The 24,846-nt window shown below is 42.4% G+C and overlaps 1 protein-coding gene across 1 annotated transcript in view; it reads right to left on the minus strand.

Annotated features, from left to right (window-relative positions):
• The window catches only part of LOC129813326 (transcriptional coactivator YAP1-like), a 142,701-nt gene that overhangs the window by 67,626 nt on the left and 50,229 nt on the right, over window positions 1-24,846 (minus strand). Inside the window, exons 4-6 of the mRNA XM_055865686.1 lie at window positions 19,124-19,237; window positions 13,916-14,088; window positions 10,086-10,219 (exon numbers count right to left, since the gene is read on the minus strand). Of these exons, the coding sequence (XP_055721661.1) occupies window positions 10,086-10,219; window positions 13,916-14,088; window positions 19,124-19,237 (421 nt within the window). The remainder of the gene's footprint in view (window positions 1-10,085; window positions 10,220-13,915; window positions 14,089-19,123; window positions 19,238-24,846) is intronic.

A 24,846-nucleotide genomic window follows, 5' to 3' on the forward strand; every position in this document is an offset into this window, starting at 1 on the left:
ATACATGGAGGAGGTTTAATATCCTGACCTAGTGAGATATACATGGAGGAGGTTTAAAATCCTGACCTAGTGAGATATATATGGAGGAGGTTTAATATCCTGACCTAGTGAGATATACATGGAGGAGGTTTAATATCCTGACCTAGTGAGATATACATAGAGGAGGTTTAATATCCTGACCTAGTGAGATATACATGGAGGTTTAATATCCTGACCTAGTGAGATATACATGGAGGTTTAATATCCTGACCTAGTGAGATATACATGGTGGAGGTTTAATATCCTGACCTAGTGATATATACATAGAGGAGGTTTAATATCCTGACCTAGTGAGATATACATGGAGGTTTAATATCCTGACCTAGTGAGATATACATGGAGGTTTAATATCCTGACCTAGTGAGATATACATGGAGGTTTAATATCCTGACCTAGTGAGATATACATGGAGGTGTAATATCCTGACCTAGTGAGATATACATGGAGGAGGTTTAATATCCTGACCTAGTGAGATATACATGGAGGTTTAATATCCTGACCTAGTGAGATATACATGGAGGAGGTTTAATATCCTGACCTAGTGAGATATACATAGAGGAGGTTTAATATCCTGACCTAGTGAGATATACATGGAGGAGGTTTAATATCCTGACCTAGTGAGATATACATGGAGGTTTAATATCCTGACCTAGTGAGATATACATGGAGGAGGTTTAATATCCTGACCTAGTGAGATATACATAGAGGAGGTTTAATATCCTGACCTAGTGAGATATACATGGTGGAGGTTTAATATCCTGACCTAGTGAGATATACATGGAGGTGTAATATCCTGACCTAGTGAGATATACATGGAGGAGGTTTAATATCCTGACCTAGTGAGATATACATAGAGGAGGTTTAATATCCTGACCTAGTGAGATATACATGGAGGAGGTTTAATATCCTGACCTAGTGAGATATACATGGAAGTTTAATATCCTGACCTAGTGAGATATACATGGTGGAGGTTTAATATCCTGACCTAGTGAGATATACATGGTGGAGGTTTAATATCCTGACCTAGTGAGATATACATGGTGGAGGTTTAATATCCTGACCTAGTGAGATATACATGGAGGTTTAATATCCTGACCTAGTGAGATATACATGGAGGAGGTTTAATATCCTGACCTAGTGAGATATACATGGTGGAGGTTTAATATCCTGACCTAGTGAGATATACATGGAGGTGGTTTAATATCCTGACCTAGTGAGATATACATGGAGGAGGTTTAATATCCTGACCTAGTGAGATATACATGGAGGAGGTTTACTATCCTGACCTAGTGAGATATACATGGAGGAGGTTTAATATCCTGACCTAGTGAGATATACATGGAGGAGGTTTAATATCCTGACCTAGTGAGATATACATGGAGGAGGTTTAATATCCTGACCTAGTGAGATATACATGGAGGAGGTTTAATATCCTGACCTAGTGAGATATACATGGAGGTTTAATATCCTGACCTAGTGAGATATACATGGAGGAGGTTTAATATCCTGACCTAGTGAGATATACATGGAGGAGGATTAATATCCTGATCTAGTGAGATATACATGGAGGAGGATTAATATCCTGACCTAGTGAGATATACATGGAGGAGGTTTAATATCCTGACCTAGTGAGATATACAAGGAGGTTTAATACACTGACCTAGTGAGATATACATGGAGGAGGTTTAATATCCTGACCTAGTGAGATATACATGGAGGAGGTTTAATATCCTGACCTAGTGAGATATACATGGAGGAGGTTTAATATCCTGACCTAGTGAGATATACATGGAGGAGGTTTAATATCCTGACCTAGTGAGATATACATGGAGGTTTAATATCCTGACCTAGTGAGATATACATGGAGGAGGTTTAATATCCTGACCTAGTGAGATATACATGGAGGTTTAATATCCTGACCTAGTGAGATATACATGGAGGAGGTTTAATATCCTGACCTATTGAGATATACATAGAGGAGGTTTAATATCCTGACCTAGTGAGATATACATAGAGGAGGTTTAATATCCTGACCTAGTGAGATATACATGGAGGAGGTTTAATATCCTGACCTAGTGAGATATACATGGAGGTTTAATATCCTGACCTAGTGAGATATACATGGAGGTTTAATATCCTGACCTAGTGAGATATACATGGAGGTTTAATATCCTGACCTAGTGGGATATACATGGAGGAGGTTTAATATCCTGACCTAGTGAGATATACATGGAGGAGGTTTAATATCCTGACCTAGTGAGATATACATGGAGGAGGTTTAATATCCTACCTAGTGAGATATACATGGAGGAGGTTTAATATCCTGACCTAGTGAGATATACATAGAGGAGGTTTAATATCCTGACCTAGTGAGATATACATGGAGGTTTAATATCCTGACCTAGTGAGATATACATAGAGGAGGTTTAATATCCTGACCTAGTGAGATATACATGGTGGATGTTTAATATCCTGACCTAGTGAGATATGCATGGAGGTTTAATATCCTGACCTAGTGAGATATACATGGAGGTTTAATATCCTGACCTAGTGAGATATACATGGAGGAGGTTTAATATCCTGACCTAGTGAGATATACATGGAGGAGGTTTAATATCCTGACCTAGTGAGATATACATGGAGGTTTAATATCCTGACCTAGTGAGATATACATGGAGATTTAATATCCTGACCTAGTGAGATATACATGGAGGAGGTTTAATATCCTGACCTAGTGAGATATACATGGAGGTTTAATATCCTGACCTAGTGAGATATACATAGAGGAGGTTTAATATCCTGACCTAGTGAGATATACATGGAGGTTTAATATCCTGACCTAGTGAGCTTTACATGGAGGTTTAATATCCTGACCTAGTGAGATATACATGGAGGAGGTTTAATATCCTGACCTAGTGAGATATACATGGAGGAGGTTTAATATCCTGACCTAGTGAGATATACATGGAGGTTTAATATCCTGACCTAGTGAGATATACATGGTGGAGGTTTAATATCCTGACCTAGTGAGATATACATGGAGGAGGTTTAATATCCTGACCTAGTGAGATATACATGGAGGAGGTTTAATATCCTGACCTAGTGAGATATACATGGAGGTTTAATATCCTGACCTAGTGAGATATACATGGAGGAGGTTTAATATCCTGACCTAGTGAGATATACATAGAGGAGGTTTAATATCCTGACCTAGTGAGATATACATGGAGGTTTAATATCCTGACCTAGTGAGATATACATGGAGGAGGTTTAATATCCTGACCTAGTGAGATATACATGGAGGAGGTTTAATATCCTGACCTAGTGAGATATACATGGAGGAGGTTTAATATCCTGACCTAGTGAGATATACATGGAGGAGGTTTAATATCCTGACCTAGTGAGATATACATAGAGGAGGTTTAATATCCTGACCTAGTGAGATATACATAGAGGAGGTTTAATATCCTGACCTAGTGAGATATACATGGAGGTTTAATATCCTGACCTAGTGAGATATACATGGAGGAGGTTTAATATAGTGACCTAGTGAGATATACATAGAGGAGGTTTAACATCCTGACCTAGTGAGATATACATGGAGGTTTAATACCCTGACCTAGTGAGATATACATGGAGGAGGTTTAATATCCTGACCTAGTGAGATATACATGGAGGTTTAATACCCTGACCTAGTGAGATATACATGGTGGAGGTTTAATATCCTGACCTAGTGAGATATACATGGTGGAGGTTTAATATCCTGACCTAGTGAGATATACATGGTGGAGGTTTAATATCCTGACCTAGTGAGATATACATGGAAGTTTAATATCCTGACCTAGTGAGATATACATGGAGGAGGTTAAATATCCTGACCTAGTGAGATATACATGGAGGAGGTTTAATATCCTGACCTAGTGAGATATACATGGAGGAGGTTTAATATCCTGACCTAGTGAGATATACATGGAGGAGGTTTAATATCCTGACCTAGTGAGATATACATGGAGGAGGTTTAATATCCTGACCTAGTGAGATATACATGGAGGAGGCTTAATACCCTGACCAAGTGAGATATACATGGAGGTTTAATATCCTGACCTAGTGAGATATACATGGAGGGGGTTTAATATCCGGACCTAGTGAGATATACATGGAGGTTTAATATCCTGACCTAGTGAGATATACATGGAGGAGGTTTAATATCGTGACCTAGTGAGATATACATAGAGGAGGTTTAATATCCTGACCTAGTGAGATATACATGGAGGTTTAATATCCTGACCTAGTGAGATATACATGGAGGTTTAATATCCTGACCTAGTGAGATGTACATGGAGGAGGTTTAATATCCTGACCTAGTGAGATACACATGGAGGAGGTTTAATATCCTGACCTAGTGAGATATACATGGAGGAGGTTTAATATCCTGACCTAGTGAGATATACATGGTGGAGGTTTAATATCCTGACCTAGTGAGATATACATAGAGGAGGTTTAATACCCTGACCTAGTGAGATATACATGGAGGAGATTTAATATCCTGACCTAGTGAGATATACATGGAGGTTTAATATCCTGACCTAGTGAGATATACATGGATATTTAATATCCTGACCTAGTGAGATATACATGGAGGAGGTTTAATATCCTGACCTAGTGAGATATACATGGAGGAGGTTTAATATCCTGACCTAGTGAGATATACATGGAGGTGGTTTAATATCCTGACCTAGTGAGATATACACGGAGGAGGTTTAATATCCTGACCTAGTGAGATATACATGGAGGTTTAATATCCTGACCTAGTGAGATATACATGGAGGAGGTTTAATACCCTGACCTAGTGAGATATACATAGAGGAGGTTTAATAACCTGACCTAGTGAGATATACATGGAGGAGGTTTAATATCCTGACCTAGTGAGATATACATGGAGGTTTAATACCCTGACCTAGTGAGATATACATGGAGGAGGTTTAATATCCTGACCTAGTGAGATATACATGGAGGAGGTTTAATATAGTGACCTAGTGAGATATACATAGAGGAGGTTTAACATCCTGACCTAGTGAGATATACATGGAGGTTTAATACCCTGACCTAGTGAGATATACATGGAGGAGGTTTAATATCCTGACCTAGTGAGATATACATGGAGGAGGTTTAATATAGTGACCTAGTGAGATATACATAGAGGAGGTTTAACATCCTGACCTAGTGAGATATACATGGAGGTTTAATACCCTGACCTAGTGAGATATACATGGTGGAGGTTTAATATCCTGACCTAGTGAGATATACATGGTGGAGGTTTAATATCCTGACCTAGTGAGATATACATGGTGGAGGTTTAATATCCTGACCTAGTGAGATATACATGGAAGTTTAATATCCTGACCTAGTGAGATATACATGGAGGAGGTTAAATATCCTGACCTAGTGAGATATACATGGTGGAGGTTTAATATCCTGACCTAGTGAGATATACATGGAGGAGGTTTAATATCCTGACCTAGTGAGATATACATGGAGGAGGTTTAATATCCTGACCTAGTGAGATATACATGGAGGAGGTTTAATACCCTGACCTAGTGAGATATACATGGAGGAGGCTTAATACCCTGACCAAGTGAGATATACATGGAGGTTTAATATCCTGACCTAGTGAGATATACATGGAGGAGGCTTAATACCCTGACCAAGTGAGATATACATGGAGGTTTAATATCCTGACCTAGTGAGATATACATGGAGGAGGTTTAATATCCGGACCTAGTGAGATATACATCTAGGTTTAATATCCTGACCTAGTGAGATATACATGGAGGAGGTTTAATATAGTGACCTAGTGAGATATACATAGAGGAGGTTTAATATCCTGACCTAGTGAGATATACATGGAGGTTTAATATCCTGACCTAGTGAGATATACATGGAGGTTTAATATCCTGACCTAGTGAGATGTACATGGAGGAGGTTTAATATCCTGACCTAGTGAGATATACATGGAGGTTTAATATCCTGACCTAGTGAGATATACATGGATATTTAATATCCTGACCTAGTGAGATATACATGGAGGAGGTTTAATATCCTGACCTAGTGAGATATACATGGAGGAGGTTTAATATCCTGACCTGGTGAGATATACATGGAGGAGGTTTAATATCCTGACCTAGTAAGATATACATGGTGGAGGTTTAATATCCTGACCTAGTGAGATATACATGGAGGAGGTTTAATATCCTGACCTAGTGAGATATACATGGAGGAGGTTTAATATCCTGACCTAGTGAGATATACATGGAGGAGGTTTAATACCCTGACCTAGTGAGATATACATGGAGGAGGTTTAATACCCTGACCTAGTGAGATATACATGGAGGAGGTTTAATATCCTGACCTAGTGAGATATACATGGAGGAGGTTTAATATTCTGACCTAGTGAGATATACATGGAGGAGGTTTAATATTCTGACCTAGTGAGATATACATGGAGGAGGTTTAATATCCTGACCTAGTGAGAAATACATGGAGGAGGTTTAATATCTTTAGTCATATCCCAGTTTACCCTGATTAACTCTTTAGCCATATCCCAGTATACCCTGATTAACTCTTTAGTCATATCCCAGTTTACCCTGATTAACTCTTTAGTCATATCCCAGTTTACCCTGATTAACTCTTTAGTCATATCCCAGTTTACCCTGATTAACTCTTTAGCCATATCCCAGTTTACCCTGATTAACTCTTTAGTCATATCCCAGTTTACCCTGATTAACTCTTTAGTCATATCCCAGTTTACCCTGATTAACTCTTTAGTCATATCCCAGTTTACCCTGATTAACTCTTAAATCATATCCCAGTTTACCCTAATGAACTCTTTAGTCATATCCCAGTTTAACCTGATTATCTCTTTAGTCATATCCCAGTTTACCCTGATTAACTCTTTAGTCATATCCCAGTTTACCCTGATTAACTCTTTAGTCATATCCCAGTTTACCCTGATTAACTCTTTAGTCATATCCCAGTTTACCCTGATTAACTCTTTAGTCATATCCCAGTTTACCCTGACTAACTCTTTAGTCATATCCCAGTTTACCCTGATTAACTCTTTAGTCATATCCCAGTTTACCCTGACTAAATCTTTAGTCATATCCCAGTTTACCCTGACTAAATCTTTAGTCATATCCCAGTTTACCCTGATTAACTCTTTAGTGATTAACTCTTTAGTCATATCCCAGTTTACCCTGATTAACTCTTTAGTCATATCCCAGTTTACCCTGATTAACTCTTTAGTCATATCCCAGTTTACCCTGATTAACTCTTTAGTCATATCCCAGTTTACCCTGATTAACTCTTTAGTCATATCCCAGTTTACCCCGATTAACTCTTTAGTCATATCCCAGTTTACCCTAATTAACTCTTTAGTCATATCCCAGTTTACCCTGATTAACTCTTTAGTCATATCCCAGTTTACCCTGATTAACTCTTTAGTCATATCCCAGTTTACCCTGATTAACTCTTTAGTCATATCCCAGTTTACCCTGATTAACTCTTTAGTCATATCCCAGTTTACGCTGATTCACTCTTTAGTCATATCCCAGTTTACCCTGATTAACTCTTTAGCCATATCCCAGTTTACCCTGATTAACTCTTTAGTCATATCCCAGTTTACCCTGATTAACTCTTTAGTCATATCCCAGTTTACCCTGATTAACTCTTTAGTCATATCCCAGTTTACCCTGACTAACTCTTTAGTCATATCCCAGTTTACCCTAATTAACTCTTTAGTCATATCCCAGTTGACCCTGATTAACTCTTTAGTCATATCCCAGTTTACCCTGATTAACTCTTTAGTCATATTAACTCTTTAGTCATATCCCAGTTTACCCTGATTAACTCTTTAGTCATATCCCAGTTTACCCTGATTAACTCTTTAGTCATATCCCAGTTTACCCTGATTAACTCTTAAATCATATCCCAGTTTACCCTAATGAACTCTTTAGTCATATCCCAGTTTAACCTGATTATCTCTTTAGTCATATCCCAGTTTACCCTGATTAACTCTTTAGTCATATCCCAGTTTACCCTGATTAACTCTTTAGTCATATCCCAGTTTACCCTGATTAACTCTTTAGTCATATCCCAGTTTACCCTGATTAACTCTTTAGTCATATCCCAGTTTACCCTGACTAACTCTTTAGTCATATCCCAGTTTACCCTGATTAACTCTTTAGTCATATCCCAGTTTACCCTGACTAAATCTTTAGTCATATCCCAGTTTACCCTGACTAAATCTTTAGTCATATCCCAGTTTACCCTGATTAACTCTTTAGTGATTAACTCTTTAGTCATATCCCAGTTTACCCTGATTAACTCTTTAGTCATATCCCAGTTGACCCTGATTAACTCTTTAGTCATTTCCCAGTTGACCCTGATTAACTCTTTAGTCATATCCCAGTTTACCCTGATTAACTCTTTAGTCATATCCCAGTTTACACTGATTAACTCTTTAGTCATATCCCAGTTTACCCTGATTAACTCTTTAGTCATATCCCAGTTTACCCTAATGAACTCTTTAGTCATATCCCAGTTTACCCTGATTAACTCTTTAGTCATATCCCAGTTTACCCTGATTAACTCTTTAGTCATATCCCAGTTTACCCTGATTAACTCTTTAGCCATATCCCAGTTTACCCTGATTAACTCTTTAGTCATATCCCAGTTTACCCTGATTAACTCTTTAGTCATATCCCAGTTTACCCTGATTAACTCTTTAGTCATATCCCAGTTTACCCTGGTTAACTCTTTAGTCATATCCCAGTTTACCCTGATTAACTCTTTAGTCATATCCCAGTTTAACCTGATTCACTCTTTAGTCATATCCCAGTTTACCCTTATTAACTCTTTAGTCATATCCCAGTTTACCCTGATTAACTCTTTAGCCATATCCCAGTTTACCCTGATTAACTCTTTAGTCATATCCCAGTTTACCCTGATTAACTCTTTAGTCATATCCCAGTTTACCCTGATTAACTCTTTAGTCATATCCCAGTTTACCCTGATTAACTCTTTTGTCATATCCCAGTTTACCCTGATTAACTCTTTAGTCATATCCCAGTTTACCCTAATTAACTCTTTAGCCATATCCCAGTTTAACCTGATTAACTCTTTAGTCATATCCCAGTTTATCTATTTGCTTATGGCCGTGTCTACACCTAGCGACCTGCTTTTTAAATTATATGAGAAAAAAATATTCAATTTTATTTGGAATGGCAAGCCAGACAAAATTCAAAGGGCCTATTTATATAATGAATATGAATTTGGAGGGCAGAAATTGAGTTGCTTACCAAGAAGACTGTGAATGTTCCTGAGTGGCCAAGCCACAGTTTTGACTTAAATATGCTTGAAAATCTACAGCAAGACCTGAAAATGGTTGTCTAGTAATGATCAACAACCAACTTGACAGAGCTTGAATAATTTTTTTAAGAATAATGGGCAAATGTGTGGAAACCTCTTCGAGTCTTACAGAGAAAGACTCCCATCTTTAATCGCTGCCAAAGTGTTGACAAAGGGGTGTGAAAACCTATGTAAATTAGATATTTCTGTATTTTTTTTATATATATTTTTTCAAACATTTCTAAAAACATGTCATTATTGTCATTGTGTGTAGATGGGAGAGAAAACAAATGTCATCCATTTTGAACTGGGAATCAAGGGGGTTGAATACTTTCTGAAGTAACTAATACTTCAAACCTTATTTCACAAATCATGAGTCATGTACTTTTCCCATCTGTGTTTTGGGGCGGCAGTTAGCCTACTGGTTAGAGCGTTGGGCCAGTAACCGAAAGGTTGCTGGATCGAATCCCCGAGCTGACAAGGTAAAAATCTGTCGTTCTACCCCTGAACAAGGCAGTTAACCCACGTAAAGGTAAAATAAATATAAAAAAATATTGGTAAAGTCTGGCCTGTTGAAGAACGGAGCTGTCGTTGTTATGATAGTTATATTATAACACTTTCTCTAAGCTCATTAGGCGTACCTGTTGAGGAACGGGTCATTGCTGTTGGTGGTCATGATTCTGGCGTCCTGGCCCATCCCAGGGGACGACACGGGGTTCGGGGGTTCCCCATCCTGCTCCATACTGGTGGACAGTTGGTTCCTCAGAGCAAGCTCCTTCAACACGTACACATTCCACATGTTAGTGGAACAAGTACACATTCCACATGTTAGTGGAGCACATACACATTCCACATGTTAGTGGAACACACACACATTCCACATGTTAGTGGAGCACACACACATTCCACATGTTAGTGGAACACACACACATTCCACATGTTAGTGGAGCACACACACATTCCACATGTTAGTGGAACACGTACACATTCCACATGTTAGTGGAGCACACACACATTCCACATGTTAGTGGAGCACACACACATTCCACATGTTAGTGGAGCACACACACATTCCACATGTTAGTGGAGCACACACACATTCCACATGTTAGTGGAGCACACACACATTCCACATGTTAGTGGAGCACACACACATTCCACATGTTAGTGGAACACGTACACATTCCACATGTTAGTGGAGCACACACACATTCCACATGTTAGTGGAGCACACACACATTCCACATGTTAGTGGAGCACACACACATTCCACATGTTAGTGGAGCACACACACATTCCACATGTTAGTGGAACAAGTACACATTCCACATGTTAGTTTTTTTAGGATTCAGGTTAGTTTATATAGATGGATCTGAGTTGGGATTCAGGTTAGTTTATATAGAGGGATCTGAGTTGGGATTCAGGTTAGTTTATATAGACATGGATCTGAGTTGGGATTCAGGTTAGTTTATATAGATGGATCTGAGTTGGGATTCAGGTTAGTTTATATAGACATGGATCTGAGTTGGGATTCAGGTTAGTTTATATAGATGGATCTGAGTTGGGATTCAGGTTAGTTTATATAGACATGGATCTGAGTTGGGATTCAGGTTAGTTTATATAGAGGGATCTGAGTTGGGATTCAGGTTAGTTTATATAGACATGGATCTGAGTTGGGATTCAGGTTAGTTTATATAGATGGATCTGAGTTGGGATTCAGGTTAGTTTATGTGGACATGGATCTGAGTTGGGATTCAGGTTAGTTTATATAGATGGATCTGAGTTGGGATTCAGGTTAGTTTATGTGGACATGGATCTGAGTTGGGATTCAGGTTAGTTTATATAGAGGGATCTGAGTTGGGATTCAGGTTAGTTTATATAGACATGGATCTGAGTTGGGATTCAGGTTAGTTTATATAGACATGGATCTGAGTTGGGATTCAGGTTAGTTTATATAGATGGATCTGAGTTGGGATTCAGGTAAGTTTATATAGATGGATCTGAGTTGGGATTCAGGTTAGTTTATATAGACATGGATCTGAGTTGGGATTCAGGTTAGTTTATATAGACATGGATCTGAGTTGGGATTCAGGTTAGTTTATATAGACATGGATCTGAGTTGGGATTCAGGTTAGTTTATATAGATGGATCTGAGTTGGGATTCAGGTTAGTTTATATAGATGGATCTGAGTTGGGATTCAGGTTAGTTTATATAGACGGATCTGAGTTGGGATTCAGGTTAGTTTATATAGACATGGATCTGAGTTGGGATTCAGGTTAGTTTATATAGACATGGATCTGAGTTGGGATTCAGGTTAGTTCATATAGAGGGATCTGAGTTGGGATTCAGGTTAGTTTATATGGACATGGATCTGAGTTGGGATTCAGGTAAGTTTATATAGATGGATCTGAGTTGGGATTCAGGTTAGTTTATATAGACATGGATCTGAGTTGGGATTCAGGTTAGTTTATATAGACATGGATCTGAGTTGGGATTCAGGTTAGTTTATATGGACATGGATCTGAGTTGGGATTCAGGTTAGTTTATATAGATGGATCTGAGTTGGGATTCAGGTTAGTTTATATAGACATGGATCTGAGTTGGGATTCAGGTTAGTTTATATAGACATGGATCTGAGTTGGGATTCAGGTTAGTTCATATAGACATGGATCTGAGTTGGGATTCAGGTTAGTTTATATAGACATGGATCTGAGTTGTGATTCAGGTTAGTTTATATAGACATGGATCTGAGTAAGGATTCAGGTTAGTTTATATAGACATGGATCTGAGTTGGGATTCAGGTTAGTTTATATAGACGGATCTGAGTTGGGATTCAGGTTAGTTTATATAGACATGGATCTGAGTTGGGATTCAGGTTAGTTTATATAGACATGGATCTGAGTTGGGATTCAGGTTAGTTCATATAGACATGGATCTGAGTTGGGATTCAGGTTAGTTTATATAGAGGGATCTGAGTTGGGATTCACGTTAGTTCATATAGACATGGATCTGAGTTGGGATTCAGGTTAGTTCATATAGACATGGATCTGAGTTGGGATTCAGGTTAGTTCATATAGAGGGATCTGAGTTGGGATTCAGGTTAGTTTATATAGACATGGATCTGAGTTGGGATTCAGGTTAGTTTATATAGAGGGATCTGAGTTTGGATTCAGGTTAGTTTATATAGACATGGATCTGAGTTGGGATTCAGGTTAGTTTATTTAGACATGGATCTGAGTTGGGATTCAGGTTAGTTCATATAGATGGATCTGAGTTGGGATTCAGGTTAGTTTATTTGGACATGGATCTGAGTTGGGATTCAGGTTAGTTCATATAGAGGGATCTGAGTTGGGATTCAGGTTAGTTTATATAGACATAGATCTGAGTTGGGATTCAGGTTAGTTTATATAGATGGATCTGAGTTGGGATTCAGGTTAGTTTATATAGACATGGATCTGAGTTGGGATTCAGGTTAGTTTATATGGACATGGATCTGAGTTGGGATTCAGGTTAGTTTATATAGATGGATCTGAGTTGGGATTCAGGTTAGTTTATATAGACAGGGATCTGAGTTGGGATTCAGGTTAGTTTATATAGACATGGATCTGAGTTGGGATTCAGGTTAGTTTATATAGACATGGATCTGAGTTGGGATTCAGGTTAGTTTATATAGACATGGATCTGATTTGGGATTCAGGTTAGTTTATATAGACATGGATCTGAGTTGGGATTCAGGTTAGTTTATATAGACATGGATCTGAGTTGGGATTCAGGTTAGTTTATATAGACAGGGATCTGAGTTGGGATTCAGGTTAGTTTATATAGACATGGATCTGAGTTGGGATTCAGGTTAGTTTATATAGACATGGATCTGAGTTGGGATTCAGGTTAGTTTATATAGACATGGATCTGATTTGGGATTCAGGTTAGTTTATATAGACATGGATCTGAGTTGGGATTCAGGTTAGTTTATATAGACAGGGATCTGAGTTGGGATTCAGGTTAGTTTATATAGATGGATCTGAGTTGGGATTCAGGTTAGTTTATGTGGACATGGATCTGAGTTGGGATTCAGGTTAGTTTATATAGACATGGATCTGAGTTGGGATTCAGGTTAGTTTATATAGAGGGATCTGAGTTGGGATTCAGGTTAGTTTATATAGATGGATCTGAGTTGGGATTCAGGTTAGTTCATATAGACATGGATCTGAGTTGGGATTCAGGTTAGTTTATATAGACATGGATCTGAGTTGGGATTCAGGTTAGTTTATATAGACATGGATCTGAGTTGGGATTCAGGTTAGTTTATATAGACATGGATCTGAGTTGGGATTCAGGTTAGTTTATATAGACATGGATCTGAGTTGGGATTCAGGTTAGTTTATATAGATGGATCTGAGTTGGGATTCAGGTTAGTTTATATAGACATGGATCTGAGTTGGGATTCAGGTTATATGGACTTCTGCTGACCTGTGTTCTGGTGCGGAGCAGCTCCTGGTGTCTCAACCTCTCCTTCTCCATCTGCAGCTGCTGGAGCTTAGTCTGGTTGCTGTCCCCCGTGACTCCTCCACTTTGGGGGCTGGAGGGCAGTTGGCCCCCCTGCTTACCTGGAGAACTCTGGGTGATACGCTGCTGTTTCAGGCCTCCAGAGGGAGAGAGGGGTGAGAGGTTAATTATCAGATTTTACAACACACAAATCATCCAGCATAGTTTGTGTACTGTGCATTTGGTGTACTGTGTATTTTGTGTAGTTGGTGTACTGTGTATTTGGTGTACTGGGTATTTGGTGTACTGTGTATTTGGTGTACAATGTATTTGGTGTACTGTGTATTTGGTATATTTGGTGTACTGTGCATTTGGTGTACTGTGTAATTGTTGTACTGTGTAAGTGTTGAACTGTGTATTTGGTGTACTGTGTATATGATGTATTATGTATGCTACAGTCAGCCATGACCATTCTCTACACCATTCATTCCTACAATCAAGTTACAATCAAAGTGAAACTCTTACATCTTGTGCATTGGACTCTGCCTGCCAGACAGACAGACAGACAGACAGACAGACAGACAGACAGACAGACAGACTCTGTTAGTTTACTACATTGTTGCGGTGTGAATTGCTCATAAGGACACACATCCACACAGACACGCACCCAAACACACACTCTGGGGAGGGTGTGCCAGCTGAGTACTAGTAAAATGATCTGCAGCTTTCTGTTCTTTGAAGGTTAGGTCAATATTTGTCTGCCGTCAATTTAACAGGGAGGCTATTGCCAGGGTGTTGCATCTCCTGGGTTGAGATAAGATACAAGAAAGACACAACTACAAGTGGAATAAAGGGTTAGGAACAAGTGGTATAAAGGGTTAGGAACGAGTGGATTAAAGCATTAGGAACAAGTGATAGAACGGGTTAGGAACAAGTGATATAAAGGGTTAGGAACAAGTGGATTAAAGGGTTAGGAACAAGTGGATTAAAGGGTTAGGAACAAGTGGATTAAAGGGTTAGGAACAAGTGGTATTAAGGGTTAGGAACAAGTGGATTAAAGGGTTAGGAACAAGTGGTATAACGGGTTAGGAACAAGTGGTATAAAGGGTTAGGAACAAGTGGATTAAAGGGTTAGGAACAAGTGGATTAAAGGGTTAGGAACAAGTGGTATTAAGGGTTAGGAACAAGTGGATTAAAGGGTTAGGAACAAGTGGTATAACGGGTTAGGAACAAGTGGTATAAAGGGTTAGGAACAAGTGGTATAAAGGGTTAGGAACAAGTGGATTAAAGGGTTAGGAACAAGTGGATTAAAGGGTTAGGAACAAGTGGTATTAAGGGTTAGGAACAAGTGGATTAAAGGGTTAGGAACAAGTGGTATAACGGGTTAGGAACAAGTGGTATAAAGGGTTAGGAACAAGTGGTATAAAGGGTTAGGAACAAGTGGAATAAAGGGTTAGGAACAAGTGGATTAAAGGGTTAGGAACAAGTGGTATAAGGGTTAGGAACAAGTGGTATAAAGGGTTAGGAACAAGTGGAATAAAGGGTTAGGAACAAGTGGAATAAAGGGTTAGGAACAAGTGGTATAAAGGGTTAGGAACAAGTGGAATAAAGGGTTAGGAACAAGTGGTATAAAGGGTTAGGAACAAGTGATATAAAGGGTTAGGAACAAGTGGATTAAAGGGTTAGGAACAAGTGGTATAAAGGGTTAGGAACGTGACCTCAAGTTAATGAGTCAGAGCTTCCTTGGAGAACAAGCTCAGAAACAAAAGGATATTACATTTAGTTAATGAGTCAGAGCTTCCCTGGGGAAGAGACAAGACAGAACTGAGAGAGGAACATGACAGAACTGTGAGGTGAACAAGACAGAACTGAAAGGTGAACAAGACAGGCTGAGAGGTGAACAAGACAGAACTGAGAGGTGAACAAAACAGGCTGAGAGGTGAACAAGACAGAACTGAGAGGTGAACAAGACAGAACTGAGAGGTGAACAAGACAGAACTGTGAGGTGAACAAGACAGAACTGAGAGGTGAACAAGACAGAACTGAGAGGTGAACAAAACAGGCTGAGAGGTGAACAAGACAGAACTGAGAGGTGAACAAGACAGAACTGAGAGGTGAACATGACAGAACTGAGAGGTGAACAAGACAGAACTGAGAGGTGAACAAGACAGAACTGAGAGGTGAACAAGACAGAACTGAGAGGTGAACATGACAGAACTGTGAGGTGAACAAGACAGAACTGAGAGGTGAACATGACAGAACTGAGAGGTGAACATGACAGAACTGAAGGGTGAACATGACAGAACTGTGAGGTGAACAAGACAGACTGAGAGGTGAACAAGACAGAACTGAGAGGTGAACAAGACAGAACTGAGAGGTGAACAAGACAGAACTGAGAGGTGAACAAGACAGAACTGAGAGGTGAACAAGACAGGCTGAGAGGTGAACAAGACAGAACTGAGAGGTGAACAAGACAGAACTGAGAGGTGAACAAGACAGAACTGAGAGGTGAACAAGACAGAACTGAGAGGTGAACAAGACAGAACTGAGAGTTGAACAAGACAGAACTGAGAGGTGAACAAGACAGAACTGAGAGGTGAACAAGACAGAACTGAGAGGTGAACAAGACAGGCTGAGAGGTGAACAAGACAGGCTGAGAGGTGAACAAGACAGAACTGAAAGGTGAACAAGACAGAACTGAGAGGTGAACAAGACAGGCTGAGAGGTGAACAAGACAGAACTGAGAGGTGAACAAGACAGAACTGAGAGGTGAACAAGACAGAACTGAGAGGTGAACAAGACAGAACTGAGAGGTGAACAAGACAGGCTGAGAGGTGAACAAGACAGAACTGAGAGGTGAACATGACAGAACTGGGAGGTGAACAAGACAGAACTGAGAGGTGAACAAGACAGAACTGAGAGGTGAACAAGACAGGCTGAGAGGTGAACAAGACAGAACTGAGAGGTGAACAAGACAGAACTGAGAGGTGAACAAGACAGAACTGAGAGGTGAACATGACAGGCTGAGAGGTGAACAAGACAGGCTGAGAGGTGAACAAGACAGAACTGAGAGGTGAACAAGACAGAACTGAGAGGTGAACAAGACAGGCTGAGAGGTGAACAAGACAGAACTGAGAGGTGAACAAGACAGAACTGAGAGGTGAACAAGACAGAACTGAGAGGTGAACATGACAGGCTGAGAGGTGAACAAGACAGGCTGAGAGGTGAACAAGACAGAACTGAGAGGTGAACAAGACAGAACTGAGAGGTGAACAAGACAGGCTGAGAGGTGAACAAGACAGGCTGAGAGGTGAACAAGACAGAACTGAGAGGTGAACAAGACAGAACTGAGAGGTGAACAAGACAGGCTGAGAGGTGAACAAGACAGAACTGAGAGGTGAACATGACAGAACTGAGAGGTGAACAAGACAGAACTGAGAGGTGAACAAGACAGAACTGAGAGGTGAACAAGACAGGCTGAGAGGTGAACAAGACAGAACTGAGAGGTGAACAAGACATAACTGAGAGGTGAACAAGACAGAACTGAGAGGTGAACAAGACAGAACTGAGAGGTGAACAAGACAGAACTGAGAGGTGAACAAGACAGAACTGAGAGGTGAACAAGACAGAACTGAGAGGTGAACAAGACAGAACTGAGAGGTGAACAAGACAGAACTGAGAGGTGAACATGACAGGCTGAGAGGTGAACAAGACAGGCTGAGAGGTGAACAAGACAGAACTGAGAGGTGAACAAGACAGAACTGAGAGGTGAACAAGACAGGCTGAGAGGTGAACAAGACAGAACTGAGAGGTGAACAAGACAGAACTGAGAGGTGAACAAGACAGAACTGAGAGGTGAACATGACAGGCTGAGAGGTGAACAAGACAGGCTGAGAGGTGAACAAGACAGAACTGAGAGGTGAACAAGACAGAACTGAGAGGTGAACAAGACAGGCTGAGAGGTGAACAAGACAGGCTGAGAGGTGAACAAGACAGAACTGAGAGGTGAACAAGACAGAACTGAGAGGTGAACAAGACAGGCTGAGAGGTGAACAAGACAGAACTGAGAGGTGAACATGACAGAACTGAGAGGTGAACAAGACAGAACTGAGAGGTGAACAAGACAGAACTGAGAGGTGAACAAGACAGGCTGAGAGGTGAACAAGACAGAACTGAGAGGTGAACAAGACAGAACTGAGAGGTGAACATGACAGGCTGAGAGGTGAACAAGACAGGCTGAGAGGTGAACAAGACAGAACTGAGAGGTGAACAAGACAGAACTGAGAGGTGAACAAGACAGGCTGAGAGGTGAACAAGACAGAACTGAGAGGTGAACAAGACAGAACTGAGAGGTGAACAAGACAGAACTGAGAGGTGAACATGACAGGCTGAGAGGTGAACAAGACAGGCTGAGAGGTGAACAAGACAGAACTGAGAGGTGAACAAGACAGAACTGAGAGGTGAACAAGACAGGCTGAGAGGTGAACAAGACAGGCTGAGAGGTGAACAAGACAGAACTGAGAGGTGAACAAGACAGAACTGAGAGGTGAACAAGACAGGCTGAGAGGTGAACAAGACAGAACTGAGAGGTGAACATGACAGAACTGAGAGGTGAACAAGACAGAACTGAGAGGTGAACAAGACAGAACTGAGAGGTGAACAAGACAGGCTGAGAGGTGAACAAGACAGAACTGAGAGGTGAACAAGACATAACTGAGAGGTGAACAAGACAGAACTGAGAGGTGAACAAGACAGAACTGAGAGGTGAACAAGACAGAACTGAGAGGTGAACAAGACAGAACTGAGAGGTGAACAAGACAGGCTGAGAGGTGAACAAGACAGAACTGAGAGGTGAACAAGACAGAACTGAGAGGTGAACAAGACAGAACTGAGAGGTGAACATGACAGAACTGAGAGGTGAACAAGACAGAACTGAGAGGTGAACAAGACAGGCTGAGAGGTGAACATGACAGGCTGAGAGGTGAACAAGACAGGCTGAGAGGTGAACAAGACAGAACTGAGAGGTGAACAAGACAGAACTGAGAGGTGAACAAGACAGAACTGAGAGGTGAACAAGACAGAACTGAGAGGTGAACAAGACAGAACTGAGAGGTGAACAAGACAGAACTGAGAGGTGAACAAGACAGGCTGAGAGGTGAACATGACAGAACTGAGAGGTGTGTGTTGTCTCACTGTAGCACGGCTCGAGACGTGGGTCGAGCCAGGAGGTGGTTTTGTTCTTGTGGTTGATGTAGTAGATCTCTCCCTCGGAGGTGACGGCCTGTTCCCAGCCGTCAGGGAGAGGACCTGAGAGAGGACAGGCACACACACAGGGAGATTAGGCTGCGGCTGGGCAGGCAGGGTGTGTGTGGTGATTCCGCTCAGCCGTACTGTCTGTGCAGCGTGTGGAAACAGAAGGAGGGACGTATCACAGAGTGATACTGAACAGATCAGCAACAGCTACGTTCAGGAAACCCACCAACACAGACAGAAACAGAATCTGTGTTAAACATCTGTTTAAAACCGAACTATGAGCAGCCAATAACGGGGTCCAAACAACATGCAACCTTCAGACCAAACAGAGATGATTAGAAGCTCAAATAACAATAACATGAATAAAGTCACAGATTTTAAATCAATATACGGGTGATTTGATTTGAGCCGTCTCAGTTGGTTCACTAACATGACTCTAGTCAGTGAGCCGTCTCAGTTGGTTCACTAACATGACTCTAGTCAGTGAGCCGTCTCAGTTGGTTCACTAACATGACTCTAGTCAGTGAGCCGTCTCAGTTGGTTCACTAACATGACTCTGGTCAGTGAGCCGTCTCAGTTGGTTCACTAACATGACTCTAGTCAGTGAGCCGTCTCAGTTGGTTCACTAACATGACTCTAGTCAGTGAGCCGTCTCAGTTGGTTCACTAACATGACTCTAGTCAGTGAGCCGTCTCATTTGGTTCACTAACATGACTCTAGTCAGTGAGCCGTCTCAGTTGGTTCACTAACATGACTCTAGTCAGTGAGCCGTCTCAGTTGGTTCACTAACATGACTCTGGTCAGTGAGCCGTCTCAGTTGGTTCACTAACATGACTCTAGTCAGTGAGCCGTCTCAGTTGGTTCACTAACATGACTCTAGTCAGTGAGCCGTCTCATTTGGTGTCCTAGTGGAATTTGCCATAGGTGAGAGGTAGAACTAGACTATTCCTAGGTGGGGTTAGAGGTAGAACTAGAATATTCCTAGGTGGGGTTAGAGGTAGAACTAGAATATTCCTAGGTGGGGTTAGAGAGAGGTAGAACTAGACTATTCCTAGGTGGGGTTAGAGGTAGAACTAGAATATTCCTAGGTGGGGTTAGAGAGAGGTAGAACTAGAATATTCCTAGGTGGGGTTAGAGGTAGAACTAGAATATTCCTAGGTGGGGTTAGAGAGAGGTAGAACTAGAATATTCCTAGGTGGGGTTAGAGAGAGGTAGAACTAGAATATTCCTAGGTGGGGTTAGAGGTAGAACTAGAATATTCCTAGGTGGGGTTAGAGAGAGGTAGAACTAGACTAATCCTCTCCAACATGTTTGGTGGGAGCCCATTGATTGGCAGTTCTGTCTCTGTCGTCACTGGCAACCACCACTCTACCAACCAGACCTATTGTTATTACTACTGAATACGTTATGCTGCTTGTTTAGTTTGTAGACACATGTCTTGACTGTTTATTAAAGTAAATGTATCTAGTAAATCAATATGACAAGCACTTTCAGAGCTTTAACCTTTCAACAGTGGTGGCTTTGTTAATTTAATATACAGTACCAGTCAAAAGTTTGGACACACCTACTCGTTTAAGCGTTTTTCTTTATTTTTTATATTTTCTACATTGTAGAATAATAGTGAAGACATCAAAACTATGAAATAACACATATGGAATTATGTAGTAACCAAGAAAGTGTTAAACAAATCAAAATATATGTTAGATTTTACATTCTTCAAAATAGCCACCTTTTGCCTTGATGACAGCTTTGCACACTCTTGGCATTCTCTCAACTAGCTACAGGAGTTAGTCACCTGGAATGCATTTCAATTGACAGGTGTGCCTTGTCAAAAGTTAATTTGTGGAATTTCTTCCCTTCTTAATGCGTTTGAGCCAATCAGTTGTGTTGTGACAAGGTAGGGGTGGTATACAGAAGATAGCCCTGTTTGGTAAAAGACCAAGTCCATATTAAGGCAAGAACAGCTCAAATAGCAGAGAGAAATGAAAGTCCGTCATTACTTTAAGACATGAAGGTCAGTCAATCAGGAAAATTTCAAGAACTTTGAAAGTTTCTTTAAATGCAGTTGTAAAAACCATCAAGCGCTATGATGAAGCTGGCTCTCATGAGGACCGCCACAGGAAAGACCCAGAGTTACCTCTGCTGCAGAGGATATGATGAAGCTGGCTCTCATGAGGACCGCCACAGGAAAGACCCAGAGTTACCTCTGCTGCAGAGGATATGATGAAGCTGGCTCTCATGAGGACCGCCACAGGAAAGACCCAGAGTTACCTCTGCTGCAGAGGATATGATGAAGCTGGCTCTCATGAGGACCGCCACAGGAAAGACCCAGAGTTACCTCTGCTGCAGAGGATATGATGAAGCTGGCTCTCATGAGGACCGCCACAGGAAAGACCCAGAGTTATCTCTGCTGCAGAGGATATGATGAAGCTGGCTCTCATGAGGACCGCCACAGGAAAGACCCAGAGTTACCTCTGCTGCAGAGGAAATGATGAAGCTGGCTCTCATGAGGACCGCCACAGGAAAGACCCAGAGTTACCTCTGCTGCAGAGGATATGATGAAGCTGGCTCTCATGAGGACCGCCACAGGAAAGACCCAGAGTTACCTCTGCTGCAGAGGATATGATGAAGCTGGCTCTCATGAGGACCGCCACAGGAAGACCCAGAGTTACCTCTGCTGCAGAGGATATGATGAAGCTGGCTCTCATGAGGACCGCCACAGGAAAGACCCAGAGTTACCTCTGCTGCAGAGGATATGATGAAGCTGGCTCTCATGAGGACCGCCACAGGAAGACCCAGAGTTACCTCTGCTGCAGAGGATATGATGAAGCTGGCTCTCATGAGGACCGCCACAGGAAGACCCAGAGTTACCTCTGCTGCAGAGGATATGATGAAGCTGGCTCTCATGAGGACCGCCACAGGAAGACCCAGAGTTACCTCTGCTGCAGAGGATATGATGAAACTGGCTCTCATGAGGACCGCCACAGGAAAGACCCAGAGTTACCTCTGCTGCAGAGGATATGATGAAGCTGGCTCTCATGAGGACCGCCACAGGAAAGACCCAGAGTTACCTCAGCTGCAGAGGATATGATGAAGCTGGCTCTCATGAGGACCGCCACAGGAAAGACCCAGAGTTACCTCTGCTGCAGAGGATATGATGAAGCTGGCTCTCATGAGGACCGCCACAGGAAAGACCCAGAGTTACCTCAGCTGCAGAGGATATGATGAAGCTGGCTCTCATGAGGACCGCCACAGGAAAGACCCAGAGTTACCTCTGCTGCAGAGGATATGATGAAGCTGGCTCTCATGAGGACCGCCACAGGAAAGACCCAGAGTTACCTCTGCTGCAGAGGATATGATGAAGCTGGCTCTCATGAGGACCGCCACAGGAAAGACCCAGAGTTACCTCTGCTGCAGAGGATATGATGAAGCTGGCTCTCATGAGGACCGCCACAGGAAAGACCCAGAGTTACCTCTGCTGCAGAGGATATGATGAAGCTGGCTCTCATGAGGACCGCCACAGGAAAGACCCAGAGTTACCTCTGCTGCAGAGGATATGATGAAGCTGGCTCTCATGAGGACCGCCACAGGAAAGGAAGACCCAGAGTTACCTCTGCTGCAGAGGATATGATGAAGCTGGCTCTCATGAGGACCGCCACAGGAAAGACCCAGAGTTACCTCTGCTGCAGAGGATATGATGAAGCTGGCTCTCATGAGGACCGCCACAGGAAAGACCCAGAGTTACCTCTGCTGCAGAGGATATGATGAAGCTGGCTCTCATGAGGACCGCCACAGGAAAGACCCAGAGTTACCTCTGCTGCAGAGGATATGATGAAGCTGTCTCTCATGAGGACCGCCACAGGAAGACCCAGAGTTACCTCTGCTGCAGAGGATATGATGAAGCTGGCTCTCATGAGGACCGCCACAGGAATGACCCAGAGTTACCTCTGCTGCAGAGGATATGATGAAGCTGGCTCTCATGAGGACCGCCACAGGAAGACCCAGAGTTACCTCTGCTGCAGAGGATATGATGAAGCTGGCTCTCATGAGGACCGCCACAGGAAGACCCAGAGTTACCTCTGCTGCAGAGGATATGATGAAGCTGTCTCTCATGAGGACCGCCACAGGAAGACCCAGAGTTACCTCTGCTGCAGAGGATATGATGAAGCTGGCTCTCATGAGGACCGCCACAGGGAAGACCCAGAGTTACCTCTGCTGCAGAGGATATGATGAAGCTGGCTCTCATGAGGACCGCCACAGGAAGACCCAGAGTTACCTCTGCTGCAGAGGATATGATGAAGCTGGCTCTCATGAGGACCGCCACAGGAAGACCCAGAGTTACCTCTGCTGCAGAGGATATGATGAAGCTGGCTCTCATGAGGACCGCCACAGGAAGACCCAGAGTTACCTCTGCTGCAGAGGATATGATGAAGCTGGCTCTCATGAGGACCGCCACAGGAAGACCCAGAGTTACCTCTGCTGCAGAGGATATGATGAAGCTGGCTCTCATGAGGACCGCCACAGGAAAGACCCAGAGTTACCTCTGCTGCAGAGGATATGATGAAGCTGTCTCTCATGAGGACCGCCACAGGAAGACCCAGAGTTACCTCTGCTGCAGAGGATATGATGAAGCTGGCTCTCATGAGGACCGCCACAGGAATGACCCAGAGTTACCTCTGCTGCAGAGGATATGATGAAGCTGGCTCTCATGAGGACCGCCACAGGAAGACCCAGAGTTACCTCTGCTGCAGAGGATATGATGAAGCTGGCTCTCATGAGGACCGCCACAGGAAGACCCAGAGTTACCTCTGCTGCAGAGGATATGATGAAGCTGTCTCTCATGAGGACCGCCACAGGAAGACCCAGAGTTACCTCTGCTGCAGAGGATATGATGAAGCTGGCTCTCATGAGGACCGCCACAGGGAAGACCCAGAGTTACCTCTGCTGCAGAGGATATGATGAAGCTGGCTCTCATGAGGACCGCCACAGGAAGACCCAGAGTTACCTCTGCTGCAGAGGATATGATGAAGCTGGCTCTCATGAGGACCGCCACAGGAAGACCCAGAGTTACCTCTGCTGCAGAGGATATGATGAAGCTGGCTCTCATGAGGACCGCCACAGGAAGACCCAGAGTTACCTCTGCTGCAGAGGATATGATGAAGCTGGCTCTCATGAGGACCGCCACAGGAAGACCCAGAGTTACCTCTGCTGCAGAGGATATGATGAAGCTGGCTCTCATGAGGACCGCCACAGGAAGACCCAGAGTTACCTCTGCTGCAGAGGATATGATGAAGCTGGCTCTCATGAGGACCGCCACAGGAAGACCCAGAGTTACCTCTGCTGCAGAGGATATGATGAAACTGGCTCTCATGAGGACCGCCACAGGAAGACCCAGAGTTACCTCTGCTGCAGAGGATATGATGAAGCTGGCTCTCATGAGGACCGCCACAGGAAAGACCCAGAGTTATCTCTGCTGCAGAGGATATGATGAAACTGGCTCTCATGAGGACCGCCACAGGAAGACCCAGAGTTACCTCTGCTGCAGAGGATATGATGAAGCTGGCTCTCATGAGGACCGCCACAGGAAGACCCAGAGTTACCTCTGCTGCAGAGGATATGATGAAGCTGGCTCTCATGAGGACCGCCACAGGAAAGGAAGACCC

This window comes from Salvelinus fontinalis, chromosome 16, assembly GCF_029448725.1.
Source record: "Salvelinus fontinalis isolate EN_2023a chromosome 16, ASM2944872v1, whole genome shotgun sequence".
In the NCBI taxonomy this organism is placed as follows: Eukaryota; Metazoa; Chordata; class Actinopteri; order Salmoniformes; family Salmonidae; genus Salvelinus; species Salvelinus fontinalis.